The sequence below is a fragment of the Corvus brachyrhynchos genome, unplaced genomic scaffold (assembly GCF_000691975.1).
Source record: "Corvus brachyrhynchos isolate BGI_N302 unplaced genomic scaffold, ASM69197v1 scaffold239, whole genome shotgun sequence".
Lineage (NCBI taxonomy): Eukaryota > Metazoa > Chordata > Aves > Passeriformes > Corvidae > Corvus > Corvus brachyrhynchos.
Window position 1 is genome coordinate 5,048,539 of NW_008246057.1, and position 23,270 is coordinate 5,071,808.

General features: G+C 36.7%; 1 protein-coding gene across 1 annotated transcript in view; it reads right to left on the minus strand.

Moving 5' to 3' along the window:
• The window catches only part of CERK (ceramide kinase), a 42,079-nt gene that overhangs the window by 7,103 nt on the left and 11,706 nt on the right, over positions 1-23,270 (minus strand). The window contains exons 7-14 of the mRNA XM_008642585.2: positions 23,044-23,107; positions 18,865-19,003; positions 15,693-15,699; positions 10,056-10,130; positions 8,471-8,623; positions 7,566-7,671; positions 4,838-4,908; positions 1-128 (exon numbers count right to left, since the gene is read on the minus strand). The exon at positions 1-128 is cut by the window's left edge and continues 75 nt beyond it. Coding sequence (XP_008640807.1) covers positions 1-128; positions 4,838-4,908; positions 7,566-7,671; positions 8,471-8,623; positions 10,056-10,130; positions 15,693-15,699; positions 18,865-19,003; positions 23,044-23,107 — 743 coding nt within the window. The remainder of the gene's footprint in view (positions 129-4,837; positions 4,909-7,565; positions 7,672-8,470; positions 8,624-10,055; positions 10,131-15,692; positions 15,700-18,864; positions 19,004-23,043; positions 23,108-23,270) is intronic.

Below are 23,270 nucleotides of genomic sequence, written 5' to 3' on the forward strand. Positions count from 1 at the left end.
TGCTGAACCATCTGCCAAATGAGCTGCTGGTGAAAGACCTTTTGGACTTCGTGGACAGGCACAGCTCATACTTACTGCATTGATGGCTAGAAATTTCCCTTTTACAACCTTCCACTCTTCTTCACCTTCTGAAACATATCAATAAAGACATGGAGATAGGTAATAACTTGATCTACTCACAAGAACACTAAAAAGCAACCACTGGCAACTTAAAAGTCTTCCCTGGGCATATTCATGTATTGTCAGTAAATATCTAAAATAAACTACATTTTAAAAATTACATTTTTAAGTATCTGTTTTTCACACACTTAACATAGAAAGTTGCTTTCTCCCTTCAGACTGTGACTATCTCCCAAAACTGCTTGCCTGTTCTGGCATATGCATGTCAAATTCAGGATCAGTGCTATTTGGGTAAACTGGCAAAGGCATAGGAATGGAAAAGAGAGGCAAGTTACAGCTCTCGTAGTGTGAAAGTTCAGAGGGATTAACTTTTTAAAATTCTATTTTTGCTCTTCAACAATCTTAAATAAACAATGATGCAAAGATCGTAGTTTAGTATTTGGTTTCTAAAGCAATATTCCTCTTCTGCCTCAACGCTACAAGTTAATATTTTAAAAAAAGACAAAGGGAAGAGATGACTCAGCAAGGACCAGCAGGCAGGATATCAGGAATCTGTTTCCACCCCAGCCCCAAATGTCTGAAGATTAGAACTATTAACAGAGTTAAATGTCCCTGTGTGTAAATCTTCAGAGATTTCTAGAAAACAACACAAAGTCTGTTCTCAACACCATGAAACTCTGTTGGAGCTTACATCTAGACTGAGCTCAAATGTGTGCTGGCATTGATACTACCAGGAGGCAGAGGAATTTTCTAGAACAAAGAAACATTGGCAGGCAAAGCAGAGTTGTTACCTAAACTGTATTTTCTTGAATATGGATAAAAATATATGAAAAATGCCTTCTTTTATTTTTAGATTACACATAATTGTCTTCCTTATCACAATAAGAAAAAGCCAAAAAGCAGCCATAACACTCTTTTTCTCCTTCCAAAAGTGGACTCATTTCAAATGAACAATTCCACAGAAGTAATGACTGCAAAATAGACTATGGACATACATGTTGGGAGTTCAGGAGTGAAGTGTCATGAGGGGTAAAATTAAGGAGTGAACAAAAAATGCTGAAGTTTGTTTATGTAAAAAAGGTAGAGATTTTGAGGAATGTTAACTGGTATGGACTTGAACATCTAACATTATTCAGTTCCCCACATTTTGGTTAACTTGCAATGATTTTCAAGGTGCTTTTGTGATGGGACTACAGACAATATTTATGCTATGTATTTCATGTCCTGAAATTCTGATATTCCTTACTGTCTCAGTTTTAGGAACTTCACATTTACTTTAGAGAATCAATATCACAATTGTCTAGGTTATTTTGAACCTGAAGTCTATTATGCATTAATTTTGAATTGACATGTTCCAGGCTCTAAATATCAGAAAAAAGAAAAAGAAAAAAATTGTTCCCAAAGTATTTTGTAGTTGCTCTTCACTCTTTGAACTTCTCTCATTTCCCGGAATTTTTATTCATTGGAACTCCTTACTGTCCACTCTCTAGTAACAGAACCAAGAAAAACAGTGTTCCAGGAAAACCATGTAAGCTTATAATGTGACAAAAGACTTAAAGAAAACAAAAAACTTTATTATAATTTTTCCATCTAGACTATCCCCTCTATCTCCTGAGAAACAAATCAGAAATAGCAAGAAAAAACTGCAGCTTTTAAATTCAGCATTTTTGCTTCATTTGCCACAGTGCTTTTTAGTATTGCTTGCTTTACTGCTGATCTTTTTATGTTGTTTTCAAACAGGACATTACTGAAAGAAGTAATTTAAATCAGATTCAAAATGTGCATGTTAAGAGAGATGAGACAGACCTAAATGTCAGACTATAGAATGACTGTTCAGGCTGCAGGCAAATGACAAGACCCTGCTCTGAGACGAAGGTAACTGAACAGAACATAAACTACTGGAACTGGAAACAACAAGCATTTTCTAATACACAAACAACAAAATGAAAACAACACCTTTTATTAATAAATCCTTTTGCTGTTTCTCTGAGAAGCATTAGTAATTTGGTCATCAGTGTTTCTAGATATGTATTAACATTTTAAGTATGCTCACTGTAGTAAGTCTCAAATTACTTAAGGTAAAATGCTTCTTTATTTTACTGTAATACATGGTTTTCATCTGGAATAAATTTCAGCATGTTACTCAAGAACACCTTCACTGTTCAAAGTAAGAACAAAGTCAGGGTATTAATCACGTTTTAAATGAACAACTGTTTTCATAACCATTTCGCAGTGTGTATCACTGTAATAACACAAATTATTTGCTCAAAATATCTTTCCTACAATAGGGCAGTCATAAGCAGGGAGTGCATAAGTGGCACTCACTTCAATGGCCTATTGTGTACACACATTGCAAATTGCTGAAGTCAGCATAAAGTACTAGCACTCAACATTTACTCAGCACATGCACAGAGACTCCTGCACAGTTCAAAGAAATATGTTCAGTAACAACCAATCAGGCATCCTTCTAAACTTATCTGAACCATACACAAACCCAGTAGGCACAATGAAAGAGTCTGCCAAGACACCCTGCTGAGTGAAAAGCTTATCTGGAGATTTAAAATCCTTTCTATTGTGAATCAAAAGTAGCTGATTGTATTGTTCCCTTACCAGCACTGCATGGAGAAGAGACTGGACTGCAAAGAGAGCCAGCTACCAGAAGTAGAATGGAATAAAGTAAACAATATCCTACATAACCAGCTGCTTAATGTCATGTGCAATGTTGGCTAAAAGTGTCTTAATTGCTAACTAAGTCCTTTGCTGGATGAAAGGCAACAAAATGGCAGATTTAAAAACCAAACCAACCAACAAAATAACCAAACAACACACACAAACATGAAAAAAGGCAAATAAAACCCCCCCACAAACAAAAGAAAAAAGTTTGGCAATTTCTAACTACAATTATCTCTCAAAAAGACAGAATTTATTTCTTACCAAAAAGCCTACTGTCATATTTATGTTATTATTTATGCCCATTATTTATAGTCTATAAAAAATTCTTTAGCTGAACCTGGGCATAGATTAAAATAACCCAAGAAATATTCTGATTTGGCCATCTCTTGACTGTCTCGAAGATCTGAAAGCAGCAGCTGGGATGAAAGCACTAAACATGTGTAACAGGAATTCAAGTTGCACAGAAATCTTTGTGCTACCAGTGAATCTCCACAGTATGATGATCTTTTTGCTAAAAAATGCCTAGAACCTGGCACAGACACAGTGCAAAAAAACTGTAATTGTAAGATAATCTAGGTCACAAGGACCAAATGTTCATGTCAAGAAAATTGCGGTTGTATGCACTGGGCTCTACAAGAAGAAATAAAAACACAGTAAAGGACCCACAGGAAGCCTGCCTGCTCTTTAAGAGGGGTTTATCCAAGATGATGAACCAAAGCTGTAGGCAAAACCCAACTGAATCTATGTATCTTTCTCTAGCAAGGCCACAGGTGTACAAATATCAGTACTTCTTCCTGTTAGGATGTAGTAGCCAGAAATAAAGAGATACAACTAGGAGAATGACTGAACAGAATTCATTAACAGTTGTTTTAGCAAAAGGAAAACAAAGTTATGTCCATTAAAAAAAAAATGACACAAGTGTGCACAGGGGTTAGAATGGGGATAAAGAAGAGAAAAAGGATAGTGTAACTAGAGAAAGAGGACAGAAATCTCATTTATCATTTATAGTGAGTATTGGTGGAGTGTTGTACAGAAATACTTAAGTCCACTAGATCAGCTACTAGTTGTCCAAGTTCACTGCCCCATATTAGGGTGACATTTGTGCTAACAAAAACAAAATTTTACGACTGATCTATTCTAAAAGTTATCTTAATGAACTGCTTCCTTCTATGACACCTCACAGTTTATCCATTCAGTCCTCACAAAAACCCAGAGTCCTAGCTCACAGAATATTATTTTTTCTAAAGAAAAAAAACTAAACACGCTGAAATATACAAGTAATTAGTATGATTTTATCAGAACTTTCTGAGGTCTGGGTGGAGGAGACACCTTAAATGTTTTTCACATACTTAGAATCATAGTATCATAGAATCATTTTGTTTGGGAAAGACCTCTAAAATTGTCCAAATGTCAATTTAGCACCACTAAACCGTATCTGCCCAAGTGCCACATCCATGTGTCTTCTGAACACTTCCAGGACACACGAATGTTGATTCTACCACTTCCATGGGCAGCCTTTTCCAATGCTTGACAACCCTTTCCCCAAAGAGATTTTTCCTAATATCCAAACTAAACCTTCCCTGGCATGACTTGAGGTCATTTCCTCTTGTCCTATCGCTTGTAACCTGGAAGAAGAAAGAGAACCCCGTGAGGCTACAAACTCCTTTCAGGCATTTGGACAGAGTGATAAGGTCTCCCCTGATGCACCTTTTCTCCAGGCTATACACCCCCAGCTGCTCCTCACAGGACTTGTGCTCCAGACCCTTCACCAGCTCTGTTGTCCTTCTCTGGACATGCTCCAGCACCTCAATGTCCTTCTTAAAGCGAGGGGCTCAAAACTGAACACAGGATTTGAGGTGTGGCCTCACCAGTGCTGAGTGCAGAGGGCAATGACACACATGTTTTCTGTAAACTGAAAGAAACAATGGATTATCTAGTAACTCAGTGTTTAAAAAACCAAAATATACGAGCATTTGAACTGATATATTCTGAAAAATAATTATTTGTGTAATACTATCACATTTTACTTTTTTTGACAAATTACCTTCATGTTTTAATCCACATTCCTTGTGCTGTTCTGCCAGCTGTTTCTCACTTTTCTTGCAAATGTAACATCTGAAAACAAAAACACCATTCATTTCCTGAAAGACCTCCACTATTATGCATTTCAACTTTATTTTACCCAGTCATTACAAGATCTTCCCCCATCACAAGATGCAGCACAGCACTGACAACCCTCATGTGGCTGGACTCATCACAGCCCGGCAGGCAGTGCAGTTATTTAAGTACAGCTCTGAAGACTACTGGATGTCAGTGGTAACAGCAGCAGAGAGACATAAGATCACATAGGTTGGGAGGGACTGATGTGATCAAAGTTGGTCTTACAGGATCAGGATGTTCAGTGTCTTACTCAGCCGAGTTTTGAGGATCTGTGAGGGTAAAGTCCACAGACGTCTAAGCACCTTGTTCCAACATTTGACTTCTCTAACAGTGAAAGACACTGACATACTGGGGACAGTCCATCTCACAAGTGTTGAGTGCAGGGGAAGAATGTTGACTTCCTTTCTGCTTAGAAAACTCAGTATAAGGTGGGCTTTCCTTGCTGCAAGGACATACTGCTAACTAAGGTACAGCTGCTGTCCACCAGGATCTTGAAGTTATTTTTGGCAGAGCTGCCTTCCAGCCAGTCAATACCCAGTCAACACTCTTACATGGGACTATTTCACCCCAGGTACAGGACATTTACATCTCCTGAACTTCAGGAGATTCCTATCAGCCATTTCTTCAGCCACCAAGATCCCTCTGAATAGCAGCCCTGACTTTCAACATAAACCACTCCTCCCAATCTGGTATCATCCACAAAACTGCTGAGAGAGCACTTTCTGAGACTGTCCCAGTCATTAATAAGGACTCTGCACAGTATTAGGTCCAATACTGCCAAGGGACACCATTAGTAATTGGCTGCCAGCCAGACTCTGCATTCACAACCTTTCTAGTAGTCCAGCCAGTTTCTCACCCACCCACTTTCCTAGTCCACACCTCATCAAATTAGTTTTAACAGTACTACAGCAAACAGGACCATAGGTCTTGCTGAAGTCAAGGTATGTAACATCCACTGTTTCCCCTTCATCCAGGAGCCTGGGGACCTGTATGGCTTGGGGAGAGACTACATTAGTGAAAAATGAGATAAAGGGGTAACTTTGCAGCCTTTTTGATATATCTTATCACTATGTTCCCCATGCCACTAAGCAGCAGGCCCACAGTTCCTTCAGCCTTTTGTTATGATTGGTATATTTAAATAATCCCTTCATAAAAAGCAACACCCTTCACATCCCTTAGTGATTTCAACTCCACCTGAGCTTTGGCTTTTTCAATTTCATTCCTGCATGTTTAAGCAATATCTTTTGTGTTCTTTCAAAGTAACCCATTCCACTTTCACCTTCTTTTTACTACTCAGTTCTTTGCTCATTCAAGTTGCTTTTCTATCCTGGTTAATCAAGTTTCTGAGTAACAGAGTGGATTATTCTCGAACTTTGATGAGGTACCAACTAACTCTCCTATGCCTCTGTATACTCTTTATACTCCCATGGAATCCTGCCAAGATCCCCAAATAAACCAAAGTCCAGGGTTGCAATTCTATGTCTTGTCTTGCTTAATACTCTCAGAAGTTAAAACTCTATAATCTCACAGCCACCACTGCCAAAATGGCCCACAACCATCACATTCCCACTTTTTATTTTCTGTAAAAAGACTGGCAGAGCAGTTGTTCTAGCCAGCCTGGCAATCATCTGCATCATCTATATCATTATCACACTCCAGGATTCTTCTAAATTGCTTGTGCCCAGCTCTATTGCCCTTCCAGCAGTTACCAGGAAGTAAAAAATCCGCTGTGAGGCACCAGGCATTCTTTACTCCATTCCTGACACCTGGATGCCAGCTTTCTCCCTCTGGAGCCTCTGCTGCATCAGGGCACCTGATGGGTCAGGATTGTTGCTCCAGCTGATACTAGAGACTCATCTGCAGCATGTCACAGCACTAGCACAGCAGTCTTATTGTTTCTGGACAAAGTTTGTGGTTCCTCTGTATCCTGCTGTGCTGTTTGGCGCTGTGACAAGTACTTCATCTCTGATAGCTAAACTCGTAGATAAAGAAGAATAATAAATACTAGTGCATAACTTCAAGCAGGTGAAAGCAAAGAGAAAGGAAGGAACACTGGGAGATTAAGACAGGCCCCCTGACTAAAGAAACACAGAATATCACACAGAATTTATACAGCATCATAGTAGTACACAAAAAACCAGGGTAGATAGGCTGATTCCTGAGAGGACTTGTCCTTAGGACAAGTCATGCCAGTTGTTGTCATGGCACTAAAACAACTGCTAAAATTGCTAGATCCAGTTACAATGTGAACACTTAAGAATTTCTGAATTATTATTTCCCTTTGTGGAAGCTACAAGGCATCCAGACTTTTGATTTCTTAGTAGTAACACAGCACAATATCCTCAGCATCTTTTAACTGGGTCCTATGCTGTTATATTTTGCTTCCCTTAAAACTGAGGGAGGAGAAGAACCAGCTAACAAAATTTTATTAGATTTTTGTTTAATGACCTGATAAAATGAGGTGTTCTTTTTAATGAGTCAGTAATTTTTTTTACAAGCTTATCTCTTTTAGAGTAAGTGTTTTGATATTAAAACCAACACTTCTGTAACCTCTATTTATGTACGTTTTTAAATAGTTCACACCAAATATCCTGAGATAAACATTAGCCTACCCTGTTCTGCAGCTCTCTTTATCTCGTGGAGATCCGTGTGTATGTTTTGCTGGTTGATAAGCAATTGTTCCTTCATAATAATGATGAGAAAGAAAAGTCTTGAAGCCTACATAAAAAAGGCATTATGCAGCATTAAGTCATTATAAATCCACATGGCAAACATCTCTGCATACATTCCTTGATTTTTCCTCTCTTTCCTTTTCTAAGGACTGCAAAACAGTAGTAGCCCTCCTCAAGCTCAGAATTCTTTTTCTTATGATGTTTTAGACTGTAAGGAACAAGAAAATATCACAGTGCCACTCCAATGTTTTAACATTTGTCAGAAGTGCCATTATGCACTTGACATCTTTAAAGACCAACTAAAAAATTTAGTTATACATCACTGTTGAATCTTAAAATTGGCCTGCACTAAAATTCTCCTAATGCATCTTCTTCCCCTAACACAAATCAAAGGAAGCAAAAGATACTTTCCCCTAGGAAAGTGCCATAGGATTTATTCAAATACTAGGTAACAAGACTAAATCACACATCTCTCTCTAATCAGTGCTAGAATAAGGGCAAGATTAACAATTCATTCCATCGGCTGAATGTTCAAGACAGAGGAGTGCCTATCTCTCTTCAAGTAACTAAAAAGAAAGTCATAATGATTAGGACAGAAGTTATTACTTTTTAGGCCATTTTCCATAGGTGGCCCATATTCAACACAACTTTATTGAGCCCACTGTCAACGTTAACCCCAAAGTCAAACCCAAAGAGCTTTGCATAACACGATCCAATATACTTGGTGCTACAAGGAGTTCAAGTCTGTTTCTGATGTTTACAAGCTTCCGACAAGGTTGGTTTGGAGAGACTAAACCAACTGCTCCAAAGTATTTACACACTGACAAAAGAATTCCAAAAATTACCTGAGTAGTCATATCTCATTGGACCCATCCACCGCTTCTTCTCACTATCTTTTAATATATCTCCATAAAAACCATAACCCAGCAATGACACGGAGTATTTCAAAAACGTGTTGTTGTGATGTACAGAAGAGACATCCAGAGGCTGACAGTCACCTATAAAGATCAGAAGTGCAAGGTTCTATTAAGACTTACTTTATTTGCAGCTGCAAACATGATAGTAACTTTAACATTGCGAAGTCATTAAAAATAAAAAATACATATTGCATTTATGTCAATATATATGCCATGAATGCATATACTTCTTACACATGCAGAAAAAAGAAAAATAATTTTTAAAACTAATTTAATCTCATACTTTAAAAGCATTAAACACTAAGTGAGAAGAAAGGGCTCAGTATGCTAAAAATGTATAATGAAGAATTTATACTCCTTTATCCTGTAGCAGAAGGAGGGGATAGAGTCACAGAACTATTTAGATTGGAAAAGACCTTTAGGATCAGAGTCCAAATGTTAACCCAGCCCTGTCAAGGCCACCACTAAACCATGACCCTAAGTGCCACATCTACACATTTTCTAAATATCTCCAGGGATGGTGACTCGACCACTTCCCTGGGCACACTGTGTAAATGCTTGACAGTCCCTTTCCCTGAGTGGATCGATGCAGTGTCTCCTGTACATCTCCTGGGTACTAAAACCTCTATGTCATGCTATCAGAGGATAATTCGAGCTGGAAGGAGCCTTTGGAGGTTTCTCATAAAACCTCACACTCAAAGTAGGTTCAGCTATGAGGTCACATCAGGTTACTCAGGGCTTGTCCTGTCAAGTCCTGGAAATCCCTAAGGACAAAGAGTACACCACTTCTCTGATGTCCTCCACGTGTAAGCTTTGGAGTGATGGTGGGCATTGTGGGGGTGGGTTTTTTCGCTTGTTTGGTATTTTGGTGTTCGGGGTTTTTTTGTTTCACTGGGAAGTTGGACCAGATGATCCACTGTGGTCCCTTCCAACCTGACCCATTCTGTGATTCTGGGACTTAATAACACGACTAAAATACTATGATATACTAAAGCCACATCTCTCCAATCCTAGTCCAAACCCTAAAACTGCAGCTGTTAAATCAGTAATGATACCAAAAGGTGTTGTAACTCTAACTTGTCAAGGGAACATTGAATTGCCCAGGACAATTGGACAACTAGCACAAAATACTACTATTGAAGTGTACATGCACTGATCATAGCTTTCTCTTAGATAAACATATATATATATAGAAATATAGTCCAACAACTGATGCTGCTTACTGCATTTTACTATTTTCAAAAGAATGCCAGAATTCATGAAAACTTTAGCACCAAAGTTTCAAAATGTTATGATCCCTTGAAAATAATGAATTAGTGTAGATCAAGCAATTAATTTTTAACCTCCTGCATTTCAAATCAGAGACTTAAATCCCAGACAAAAACTTTGTATTTCAACCCAGCCATTATGTTCAAATTATATTTCACAGACATAAAGACAGAACTAAATGAAAACAGTATTTTGGGCTACTTTCATAGTTTTTGTAACAAAACTGCAAACTGCGACCACCCACCTACAATAATATGAAGAGCTGAAGTTACTGGATCAGAAATGCCTACAGTTGAATAGCATATGCAATCTGTTGATCCTGAAAAACAGAAAACTAGGCATCAATTTGTATCTTTACAAAACAAGTATTATTGGCATAGTCCTCCACATAAAGGCATTATGTTCCTTTGGTTTGCTCCTTTCTATTTTATGGAACAAAGTATATACAGGGATACTGTATTATTATTATTATTTAAAATGTTACAAAAATTTTCACAATATAAGCAATAAATATGTAGCAGTTAGTGAAGGGAAGTAAGTTAATTTACACAGAAAATTTCATGATTACATTATAGCTTTTATATCAAATGAGGTAGGCATACATTGCTTCTCTTTTGTTTAAGATTTCTTGCTCATTGAAATCTCATGAAAAAAAGAGAAATTGACTGGTCTGCTGTTTTTTGTGGTACTGATCTGAATTCCAGGATGTCATCTTATACCAGAAACTTCTGCTCTGTTCTATTATTTGAAAATCAGTAAAAATACTTGCTTTCAGGAATTAGTTTCTAGATAGGGTAACAAAATGGATAGAGATGTACCTTTACAGTCTTGATGCAAAATACCTACAAGAAGAAAGGGGGGAAGCTTTACGTTTCACCTATATGCTGTTTAGAAATGGACAATTCTCCCTGTTCCCTATAAAAAACAAGAGCCTAGATAGGGATCTGGTTTATACTCTGCGACAGGGACTTGGAACTCAGGTCCAGACATACAGAAGTGTATTTGTTGCAGCACCTAACACCAAATTTATCTTACAGTTTCTCCCATCCCTTCCATGAAACCAAATTCCCTCAAAGTCAAGGCTAGATATCTGAAAAGATAAACTTTGTCCGCATACATGTTTTCAGCTTTCCTACCAATACATTAGGCTGAAGAGGAGCTCAAATACAGCATACTTGGTTACTGAGGCCCTACCAAGTTGAAATAAAAACTAAAAATGGAGGAATGAGCAACCATTATTTAAAAAACACTTTTAGTTCTTTTTCACTTTCGAAATAGTCAGGGCATAAGCAGTTAAGAACAGGAGCAAAGAAAATCCTTTCTTCTCCAAGTCACTTTTCAGAAAATTGATACTACTTCCCCAACCTGTGAATGGCACGACAGAAGCTTCTACCAAGTAGACACTCTGCAGAAATTTGCCACAGTGAACAAGATGCAGCTCCAGGAGCCAATTAAAAAGAATAGAACAGGAATGTAGAACAAAAGAAACAGTGGGACTAAATAGGTTGTCACTACAAGGCTGAGGTTCAGGACAGTGCCAGTGTATCATTACAGGCATATGCCACTGCAGGACAGAGGACTCCAATTTCCTACAGTATCATAACAGACAAGGTACACAGATCTCATGTAACATTTAAAGTTTCATAGCAGAAAATATTAAGTGGAGTTATGAAGCTGAAGCTATACTTTACTGCCAAGTTTTTCAGTTTCATATTGTCTCCTATGTTCATGAATAGAAAATTCTACTTTTGAAAAGAAAAACAAACAAATAATCCCTGAGAGATCTGACCTAAACTTTTACTGCTGAATGTACAAGCCTAACACTTTATCCAACATTTTTCATTTCTTCCAGATTTGTGTACATTCTGCTCCTAGAATTACCTCAGTCATGTTTGTCTTGATGTAAACAGAGCTTCCAAGTAGTCTTACACTACAGACGGAAGAAGAAGAGGGGAATTCATGCAAGCTACATTTCAACACCAGAGGTTCATCTCCCTATGATCTTCCATAGTCAATTAAAAGCTGATTCATCTGTTTGGCAACTACACTGAACTTATTTTCATTTCTATTCATTTACTAGCAAGGAAGGGCTAAAATTAAAACTGAGGTCTGAAATTAGTTCTGAGATTCTAAAACAGGAGACTGGGTAACATACCAACAGTAAAACATTTTTGGTTTTTTTCTATTGGAGGTAGTAGTGTGGAGCAACAAAACCAGTGACCTATTTACATGGATGTAACTACAGCATTCCTCACACACACGCCAAGAGAATGTAACTTGCCACAACACCATACCAAGCATGAACCTAACAGTACTTGTTTAAAGGTCACAAAAATGTTCATGACTAAGGTTTTGAGTCCTTTTGAACACTTCTTAACCAAATAAGACTTCTAGACCATTAGGTGGGTCGTCACTAGATGTGGAATCTACAACTGCTGAAACAGCACTCTGAACAGATACACACACGAACCCACCAAAATCTGGGTTATTTCATCAGTATAAGTTAATATGAAAAGCAGGATTAGAATGTAAACATAGCTTGAATAATATCCCATGATTAATATCTTAGGATTGCCAGAACACTCAGTTTGGGGAAGAAGCTTCCCATAGAGCATGACCCTTGACTAATGTTAAGTGGTGGCTACTGTACACTCTGGCTAAACCAACAGAAAAATCATATACATACTCTGCCAGATTTTCTTTGGAGATTTTTAAGGGCAACAGCCTGAGTGAAGGAACATAAAAGAGGTTTTTATGGATTGCACAGAACTGCATGCAAATGTGAAGAAAGTAGTTGGACTGCTTGCTAACTGGACCCTATTTCACTTAAAAAAAAGAGAGAAACATATTCAGTATAGAATCTAATTTTTGCATTGATTTGCTAGTAGAGAAGAAAATCAGCTTGCAAAGCAATGATTAAGTTGCAGGTTAAGACACTTACACACAGCTATTTGTGTGCATGTTACACTGCAGACAATATGCCAAAGCTTCTGTTCTGGTCAAGGACATCTTGTCAGGAATAGCTGATGGCAGCTTCAGCTTGAGTCAAGGTACACACTCATAGGCCTCAGTGGAAGGGCCTTAGGAAGCAAGTGACAAGCTGATGCAACAGAAGATCAATGAGCTCTGCTGATCCTATTGACCAGATGTCCCCCATTATAATATGAATTTAGATGCCCATCTCACTTGCAGATACCATATGTAAGCATGAAAGTTTGAGTGTCGGTTTCAAACTGAAACTTACCCTAAGGAGATTAATTCCTTCACCTAAAATGCCACCAACCACCAGGGATCAAGTGCTGCAGATTACTCTGCTTGTCCTCCCAACTCCTACTCTAGTACAACAATTGTCTTGCACAGGGCCAGTACATTTCAACAATGGTGGCACCATACCACGATACCATATGTAGATGCTGAATGTCTGAAATCTCCCAGCTAAAGAAAGCTCTCATCCCAGATACTTTGAGATTAAGAACTCATTAAAAATATGAAGTATGTAGAGGGCACAACAACTTATCTTTGTTAAAATAAGCATAATTACTTTTAATCTTTACCATACATTGCTCATTTTCCCTGAAGTCTGTTTTTCATTAGGAGGTATCATACACCCACATAGTTGTTATACAGGCAAGTTCTTCTTTGTTCTTTTCCTCCCCAAATATGAGAAATGCAATCTTTTATATAAAATACATTTAATTATTTAAAAATTAAGAAAATCTCTCCTTTTAATTAATCAATCACAAGGAAGAATGATCAAGGTATTTATTGAAGTATAAAAGAGCATGTACTCCACATGATTAAGTTTTGCTACAGCAATACTAAAGAAAGCAAAGTGATGGACTGCATTACACAGAATGTACTACAGCTAAATCACCAGATTTCCCCTTTCACGTGAACATTGCTAGACGTTTGTGAGTAGAAAAGTCATGCAGACAGGTACACTCAGACACCACTTCACAAGTTTAAATTCGTACTAGAACCACCAAAGTGGTTAAGCAAAACCAGAAAATTTGCTGGTTGTATGGAAGAGTTCATGCCATTGATTGATGGACCAACAACGAAAGTCAAAGTGCTAGACTTAATCATCTGAAACATGATTTGACTACTAACTTACAACTAGGGTTTCTTAATCCAAAACACACACATGGTGTAGGCTATAAGTATTTATTTTTGTGCTTTTACTGATGGAAAACTAAATAAATTGCAAACAACTGAAGTACTAAACTAAGCAGGTGACAGAAGCAAGTCAGCTAGATGTTGATCCTATGCAAAACAGTGAATTTAACAAAGAAATAGAAATATTTTTAGAGCTCATGAGCATTGTTCCATGTGAGATACTCTTGACAGGGGCAGGTGCTCCCATAGCACACAAAGAATCCTCAGACAAATTAGTATGAAAACAGTATTTGTAGTGAAAACAGGCAGAATAGCAGCTTCAGTGGGGGTCCCATATTTGTGCAGAGTTTTTGAGAATCCATAATCCATGCAGTCATCGCACAGAGGAAATGTCAGGTAAGTCACCCTAATGGCAGAGTAACTGCAAGCTTTTGGATCAAACAGCATTTAATATTTTGAAAAATTCTAGAAAACTACTTTTCTGATAAGTGATTTTTAAAAGAGAAGGAGCTGGCACATTCAAAAGTAAGCGGAGAAGCTACTGCTGCAGGGAGAGATGAAGGGTCCGGGTTCACACCCATGTACCTACTTGAAGTTTTATACATCTTCCTTTCTGCATACAGAAACCAAGAAGTCAAGTCATCTGCAGAACAACAGATTGACTTAAAGAGAAGCAGTTCAGAAAGACTTTGGTGTAGGATTTTTTGGTAGATAATTGCTTCAGCATAAGTTCAGTAACAGAGACAACAAAAATGGATTCATCCAATAATGGTGGATTTTAGACAGGAAATGAACCTCACAAGAATAAGTAATATTGACTTAGTTGTCTCCATGGCAGGCCCACTATATTAAATTCAGTATTTAGCCCTAAGACTCTAATTTCAAGAAGTTTAATGGATTTAAAACGCTGGAGGAGGAACATAAAACATGCACTTCTTATTTCAAAGTGGATATACTGAACTTTGAAATGAGACGCTAACTAAATGGCAAAGATCATTAAATATTACAAGCATTGTAGCTGAGAAGGCTGTGAATAGATCACTTGGAGTAATTAAACAAGAAAGATAGCTTTTATGGCTATTCTTTAACACATTTTTAAGATAATTTTTACACTCTAAATAACAGAAATATGAGTCCAGTCACACTTCACAACTTGACTTGAATCTATTTTTTAACTTTGTGAGTGAATCCTCCATCTTTTTTCTGTATTACATTCATATAGGAAGCCTGCACTGTCTTTAGCATTCTTAACTTCTACAGTGACATATCAACAGTCTGATTATAATCATACTGCATCCTTCAATCCTAAACATTACAGAGCTGACCACCAGCAAACAGAGTGATCTGGATACACTAGAAGCCTAAAATCACCATAGTTACTAACTTTATGTCTATTCTTTACTCAATATTCCCAACTGCTTAGATTTACAGCCCAGGGTGGGTTGCAGACTCAGTGTTTTGAATGAATGCAATAGTATGTCACAACACAGAGTGAAGTGAGATTTTTTTTTTTCCTATATGCTAAGATCATTAGAGTATTTAATCTAGTAAGTTCTTTCTAACCAAAAAAGAACAGCAGTTGACAGCTTTGTCCTCCTATTCTACGCAAAGTGTAATAAGAACAGCAATTTACTTTGGCTTACTCCAGAGGGTGCAATTTTAATCCTAAAATATGTGGATGAAACGTCAGCGTCCAAGCTGTACCAGGAATGAGTCTCTGTTTTTAAGTTCTATGGAGACATTACTTCTCTGAAGGCAGTGAGACCACATGGCTGAATGTGCTTTTAAGGCCAGTAAGAAATAACTGGTTTTTAAGGCTGAGAGGAAGAAATAACTAAGGAGAGGTTTTCAGAGATGCACTACAGCCTCTAAGTACTCTTAACAGCAAATCCATTTACAATGGCAAACTCAATTTCCACTGGCAGATTTGAAGAATGGCTGCAACTAAGAGAAATTCAGAAGTTAAAACTGCCACTTGAGTAGAAGTCTTTTATTCATGTCAACAAAAACACAAGTTATTTCATAAAAATGTTCCATAATGCATAAGAATAAATGGTATTTTTCAACCATAAGACACACTAAGGAAAGATGTTGTCTGAAAACTGACAGCTGTTCAAGGAAAAAACAAAAAGGAGCCAAGCAGGGACTTGCTCCAGAAAGTTAGAATCATGATTTACAAATAGTATTCAACATTCAAAAAAGAGAGCCTGCACAATGGAGTTCTGCTATGAAATAAAGCTTATTACTGGAATAACCCAGTCATATAGGTGAGTGTTTTAGAATTAAATATCTTTCATTTGTAATTTTGAACCTTGTACAATTAAATTGTGAGTCTCTGAGCAAAGACTGACTATCTGCTGAATTTAGTGTTTGTTTGAATACAGAAACTGTTTAATCACAACCACAAACCACAGCCTGCCACATTTCTCTTCACACGACTTGATATCAGGAACTAAATGATAAAAAAGGGGAAAACACTGATCTACTGTTGCCTTAACCCAGGCTCCTGTTAACACTGAGTAAACTATCTCCATGTATCAGAGGACACACAGAGCTTTATATCTTCGTCTCTAAACTATGGGTAGTCTTTGTTTTCAGTATCTATTAATGAGCTCTTAGGATTTTTAAAAACAGGCTGGTTATAAAGAAGTAGAAAGGAGATAATGGACGAAGTTTTACTAGAGGTATCATTTGTATTTCGTTACTACTTTTGACTTGCTGTGTTTCAGCACTACCAGTTCAGTTTAAAAAAAAAAGTTCTTCTTAAGAAGAATTTCACTTACTTTTGGAACAGACTTCTTGCACTAGTGATAGAACTAGGCGATCTGTTGGGGTCAATACATGGCCAGAACTCCATAATATCAAGCAAAGATGAATAGAGAACAGATTCACCATGGGCTGGAAAAATACAAACCAGAACAAAACCCCAAATCTTGCTGCCTTCAGGGTGGGTTTAGCTATTTCATACTCAATTTAAGGTCCCTGTAATGACTAGATGTGCTCAGATTTGATCAGTGACTTGACTACCTTTTTCAGTATATAAGCACTTTCCCATATATACCATAATGGATCATTTTAAATACCGTACAATATACAAACAGATCAAGAAATATATTATCCTCTGTATTTCCAAACAATTAATAGAACTTTAAGGCCAGCTTCCTTATACATCATTATAAATAATTTCTGAGGGATTTGAATAATGACTTGGAGAAAATATTTGAACTATAGCACTGATTACAAGGCTGTACCTCATGTCAGTTCAAGGAGTAGAACATACAGTATACATTCAAATAGCAAAAGGATACAATGGACAAAACACAACAAACAAAACATTAAAATATGTAAGAGAAGTGACTTAATACATGTTAACAAAATTAAAATGTCAGTGAATATCATACTTTTTGGGCGCAATTGGAAAAAATGCATTAAGAAAATGTTGAAAAAGCAAGGTTAATATTTCCTGAGGACAAAGAAATAGCTCTTAATATTGATGTTCTGTTTTTCCAATTGTATCTTCTTATGGTCATATATCACCAGTAGGCAAAATCTTCTGAAACCAATCATGTAAGCAAAAAAACCTTTCGCTCAAGAAATTTGCCCAAATAAGAAAAAGGAGGAGTAGAACACTTCAAGTTCTATTCTTGTGAAGTTTATTATACATATTGAGTTTAATACAAAGCTTTAACAAATAAAACCAGAATATACTTAATTATAGCAGGAGAGTAAAAAACCATAAGGGGATATTCACATTGCAACTTTTAGACACCAAACATTTATTGTACTGCAAGCAGAAAAGGTTAAGCTTCTTGCAAGCAACAATTCAGATTGTTTGGGTCTGGAGACATTCTTCACAATCATGTAAGGAGTATAAAATTAGTTACCTATAGCTTGAGAGTAGAAACATCGTAGTTCACTTGCTGCATTTTTAAAACCTATGCTAAATTTTCTCAGAAGCCTCTATTTTAAGTCTAACCAGAAGCTCACAGTGTTTATTTTGTGTCCAGCTGTTTAATTCAAAGCTCAAGCATCAGACAAGAAAAGAGAACAGCATAGAAAGGATACTGAACTGTCCATTTGTACTCCTACAGATACTTCAAAATTACCGATTCCGTTAAAGAGTTACAACACTTTATTCAGTCCTGGAAGAGAGAGCAAACTTGTTAATCTGCTTTTGAAGGAATCTTTGAGGACCAAATGGGCATGATGAGGTAACACCTGGGACACTAGATTGAAAACAGCAAGATTGATCCAAAGAATGACTTTGTGGTCAGTAATAGCAATAATAAAAATATCAAAAAAGACCTCAATTGAAGAAAGAGTTCTCTCAAATGACAGCAGTCAGGACTGCCTGAAAAAGTGGCTGACATTAAGAACTGTGAATGTGTAGCACCTCTAACAAGAGGCAGAAACTGCAACTTGGTCTGGAAAACAAGAACTATTCCTCAGCTGTAGTTGCCCTATACTTGCTGTGAGAACAAATGGAGGAAAAGAGAGTCAAGGAAACTTAGCATTTGTTTGGAGTTTGTCAGACCAGTGGGAAGTTCTCATTAAAATTCTAACTAAATTAGTGAAGGATTTGGAACTGAAAAAATATCTGGTAAATTTCTGTTTAGTAAATTCCACTCAATGTGTTTAGAAGGGTATTACTGTCAACATCTTATCTCATATTAATACACAATAAGCCACAAAAAAAGAAGTAGTAATTAAATTCTAAAGTTATACATTAAGATTTGATTTCCTTTACAAAATATTCTTCCTAAATAAAATTGCATGTGATCAGTAATTTTATATGGAAACAAACAGCTTTACCTAGGTGTCTTTATAAAATATCATTGCTCAGATCTTACACTTAGGCCTAAATTCAAGAAGTTATGAATAAGAAAAAAATTCAAGAATAAATGAATAAATTAAACTGAAAGTTAACCCTTTCTTACCAGCAGACCAATCCTTATATTGCACTGGACTAACGATGCTTTGGGATTATTTTGGTCTATGCCAGAGTCCTTCTGCATTCTTCCAATGAGACCATGCATCACTTCACTGAACATGCCGTCCCCACCAACACAAACAACACTGCCAGGAAACACAAATTAGAATGCACACTAACAGTCAATAAACAACACGGCAAGTGTTCTACTTAGGGCATGCACTGGGCACACCAAAAATAGTTGTTCTATTCTCCTCCTCCATTTTTAGAGGATAAAGTAGCCCACAGTCAACTAGGCAATTAACAAAAAGAAGAAAAAAATTTTCAAGCTTCAAAACTGCAAATGCACCTAGACGTATCTGGAGCGTTAGGAAAAAATGTTGGAATGCAACTGGCAAAAATCTTTATCCTCTACTACTGTGGGCAGACAGACAAATATCAGTGGAAATTCACTATACAAATAAAACACTGAACAGGACTGTACATACGACTTTCTAAGTACACAAAATGGAAACAGGGTACCTTTACTAAAAAGGCAAAAGTTGATACTTGCCACTTCAGGCAGAAGTTTATTTTACACAGTCTAGTAGGAATATACATTATATGAAAGTCAAAATCCAGGAGTGCATGCATCCTCTTTCCAACATGCTGAGATCCCACCAGACAGAAGTCATGTATATCTACAGAACCATTCGTAATCAGACAAAGTTCTAAATGTTACCAGATGCAAAACTTTGTTTCAGAAATTTAATTCAGGTCAGAACTGGTACAGCAGCTACACAGATCCTCAATATGTTAAAGCTTAGCAGAGAGTCCACAACCAAGCAAATACTAGGAAGTAAAGCAGTATACATTTAATGAACAATAAACAAATACACTGTGAACTCTAAGAGCATAAACATTCTTCAACTGAAAAACTAATTCAAATACACTTTAAAGGAACACATGAGAAATCCAGAGTTACACATGTAGTTCCTAGTACTTAAGTCTAGGAATGTGTACTGTTATCTATAGCAGTAATTTCCAACTCAAACTAATACTCTTTCACATCATCAGCAACAGATATTGCATATTACTTATTTCATAGAACAAATTAATTTAATTTTTAAGTATAGATCATTTAAATTTAGTTATTCTATTTTTAGCAGGTGGAAAGCTTGATAAAAACAGTCTTTTTTTTCCATGAATGGAGAGGACAGTCTTAAAAATGTAAACTCTCCAACTCTAAGTCAAGACCTAGGAGACTGAGAGAAGGAATAAAAAGATATTTGTTTTCAATTTTTAATGTTTTTTTCTCTTCTAATAGCTTAACTACACTATTCCTCAATTTTAGCCTTATCTTTCTCTGCAGACTCAAAAAAAGAGGCTAAAGAAACAAAAACTTCCCTCGTCAGCTCATGGCCAATTTTGTCCCAGTACTAGTTTGCTCAAAGCTCCATCAATCCTGGCCTTTAAGACTTCCAGGGATGGGGTATCCATAACTTCTCTGAGCAGCCTGTTCCAGCGCCTCTCCACTCTCACAAATTTCCTCCTTAAACCTAGTCTAAACCTGCCCTCTTTCAGTTTAAAGCCATTCCCCCTTGTCCTGTTGTTACATACCCTTGTAAAATGTCCCTCTCTAGCCTCCTTCTAAGTCCCCTTTAGGTACTGAAAGGTGCTCTAAAGTCTCCCTGGAGCCTGCCCATCTTCAGGCTAAACATGCCCAGCTCTCCCAACCTGTCTTCATAGGAGAGGTGCTACAGCCCTCTAATCATCTTCTATAATAAACACTATATCCAGGCTCAGAGGAGATAGTTACATGAATGTCTATACCTATCAAAGGTAAATATGATAAAGAACTTCACATATGCAGTAACAGCACAACCAAAATCATGGCAAACATCAGAAGACTAATGTACAAGTCAGACATGTGCTGCACACGTGAAGGCCCCTAGTGAAGAATGCCTGAAAGAAACTGAGCGATTCTTACTCTTTGGCTTTATTTTACTAGTGGGCAAACATTTCACTTTTTAGATAGATGATAACAGCAAAGAACATCTGCTAGAGGACTTCAGAAGCTAATCCACGAGTCCAATGAGTTTTTAAAGAACTGTAGTCCCTTCTAATCTCAACCATTCTGTGAACTAACTCAAAAACTAGGAAAAAAACCCCAATCAGAACAATTTTACAAAGGCTTGTGCAACAGACATAAGAAACCACAGTGATACATGTCACTTACTCCAAACATGGCTATTACCTGCACAATATTACAGAATGTTCTAATTGTTCTGCACAGTGATGTACAAAACCCTGCGATATTGTAACCAAATGAATAATTTAAGTAACTGTGCTTAAAGAAAAGCTGTTTTATTACTGAGCTATTAGCTTACTACATTCACCATAAGAATTTCCTATAAGGCAAAACAGGAAGAACAAACAGGAAATATGCATAAGATATTTAAATAAGCTGTCTAAAATAAAAACATTTGAAAAGCAGCGAAGCAATTATCATTAAGAATCCTGTATCTACTTGCAGAATTCCATGTATGACTTTGCCAAATAGGGAATCTGGAGATTAAACGAAGAAATTCATCACTGAATGAAGGGAAAGCCACACATCAGAACCAGTCTATGAGGACAGCTGAACAAAAGTTAGATGCAGGATTCCAAGGAACCTTTTATTGTATGTAAGAAAGGCCAAACTTGAAGAAACACACATTTATGTGGCTCAACCATTTTCAAAAGCTTCCAAATGACCATGTGATCTGTTATTTAAAAAGTAGTTTTAATTCAAGAAGTCCTTCCTAACATCACTGTTAACCATAGAAAAAGAGTTGTACATGATGCACAAAAGTCAGGCTTGGAAAGACAGGCTGCAGATCCCAAGCAAACTGCCATTCAGGCCTAGCCCAGGAATAAAAGAACCATAAGATTCTAAAAAGATGCAGTTCTCTGGCGTATTGTTTATCTTGGCATATTAGAGAGACAAAACAAACAAAAAACACCCCAAAACAAAACCAAAAAAACAAAGGAAAAGCAATTCTACAGTACGAGACTTTGAATCTGCCAAAAACACTTCAGATATCACCACAATTGGTCACTGCCACTTGCTGTAAAAAAAAATTTGCTAGGAGTGAACACGGGCTCACTTTCTGCTCTGTATTGAAATTTCACCAATGGTCAGTATACTTATTTCAAATCGAAAATCAAATGAAAAGGAAAAATCACAACTAACTAGCTTTTTCTAGGATCAGTGTTTCCCTTCCTTGAACTTCTGAAAAATTAAGAAAAATCATAGTATAGACAAAATGGTTTATTTAAAAGCAACTCATTTTTAAGCAGGTGAAGCCTGGGAACTCAGCCTATGAATACAATTTCCCAGCATCATGACCTTACTCAACACAGGCAATGTAAATAGTAAAGTACTACAGCAAAAGTACTCTGGAAAGACCTAATGTGTTTTCTTTTTGCAACTTACCAGTTTAAATGTACCTGTCAACAACCACGAGATATCATTTTAAAATACTGTAGTTATGAGAGTTTATCTGCATACATTTTCATGTTTTTCCAGACTTGTAACTTCTTTCATGTCATGAACTGGAAACTGAAATGACTAGCTTTTTTATTAAAATATTCTGCTTCTACAGCAGACTTAATAATGGAATGCAAGATCACCATTCAGTCAGGTCTTTTTTAAAAGCAGTAACTTCACAACAGGAGAAATGCAAATAAAGCCAAACAACGCAGCTACTATTGAACAGTCAATATATAACAAGAAGAACTACCTGAAACATTTCTACACAGTTCATGTTTTTTACACACAGGCTGAATGCCACTGGTGCAGTGTTCTGAACTCATGTATTTCAAGACCACAAAACATTTCTGGGTAGTTTTTGAGCTATAACAGAATGCTCAAGTGAGCAGGATTAATCTTACATTCATCTTTTGAACATAAATCTCATGCAAACATTGTTATACTACGCTTGAATATATTGTGTTGAACAAGTTTACTGAAACAGTTTTGTTTTCTTTTTATACTCATAAATGTGGATCTCCTACAAAAAGGGACATGCCCCAGGACTTTCAGCTGTTGCAATAAGTGTATTAGTAATGATGGCTACTATTTTAAATGAGAGACAAGAACAGGCCAATTACATAATACATCAGCTTGAAAACAATAAAAAAAAAGGCAAGTAAAGTTACTTACCCATCATATTTATAAATATTAACTTCAAATAAGTTGTCCTTGGCATGGTTAGCATGTTCAGTTACTATGAAGAAATAAACACATTAAAATTTATTATTAAAATACTACTACAAAGCTGCATATAATACAGAATTATAAAAATTAATTCATTAATAACCATGATTCGATTAGCAATGTGACCATAAAAAAGCCTTTCCATAAGATGTGTCTCAAAAGATTTTTGCTAG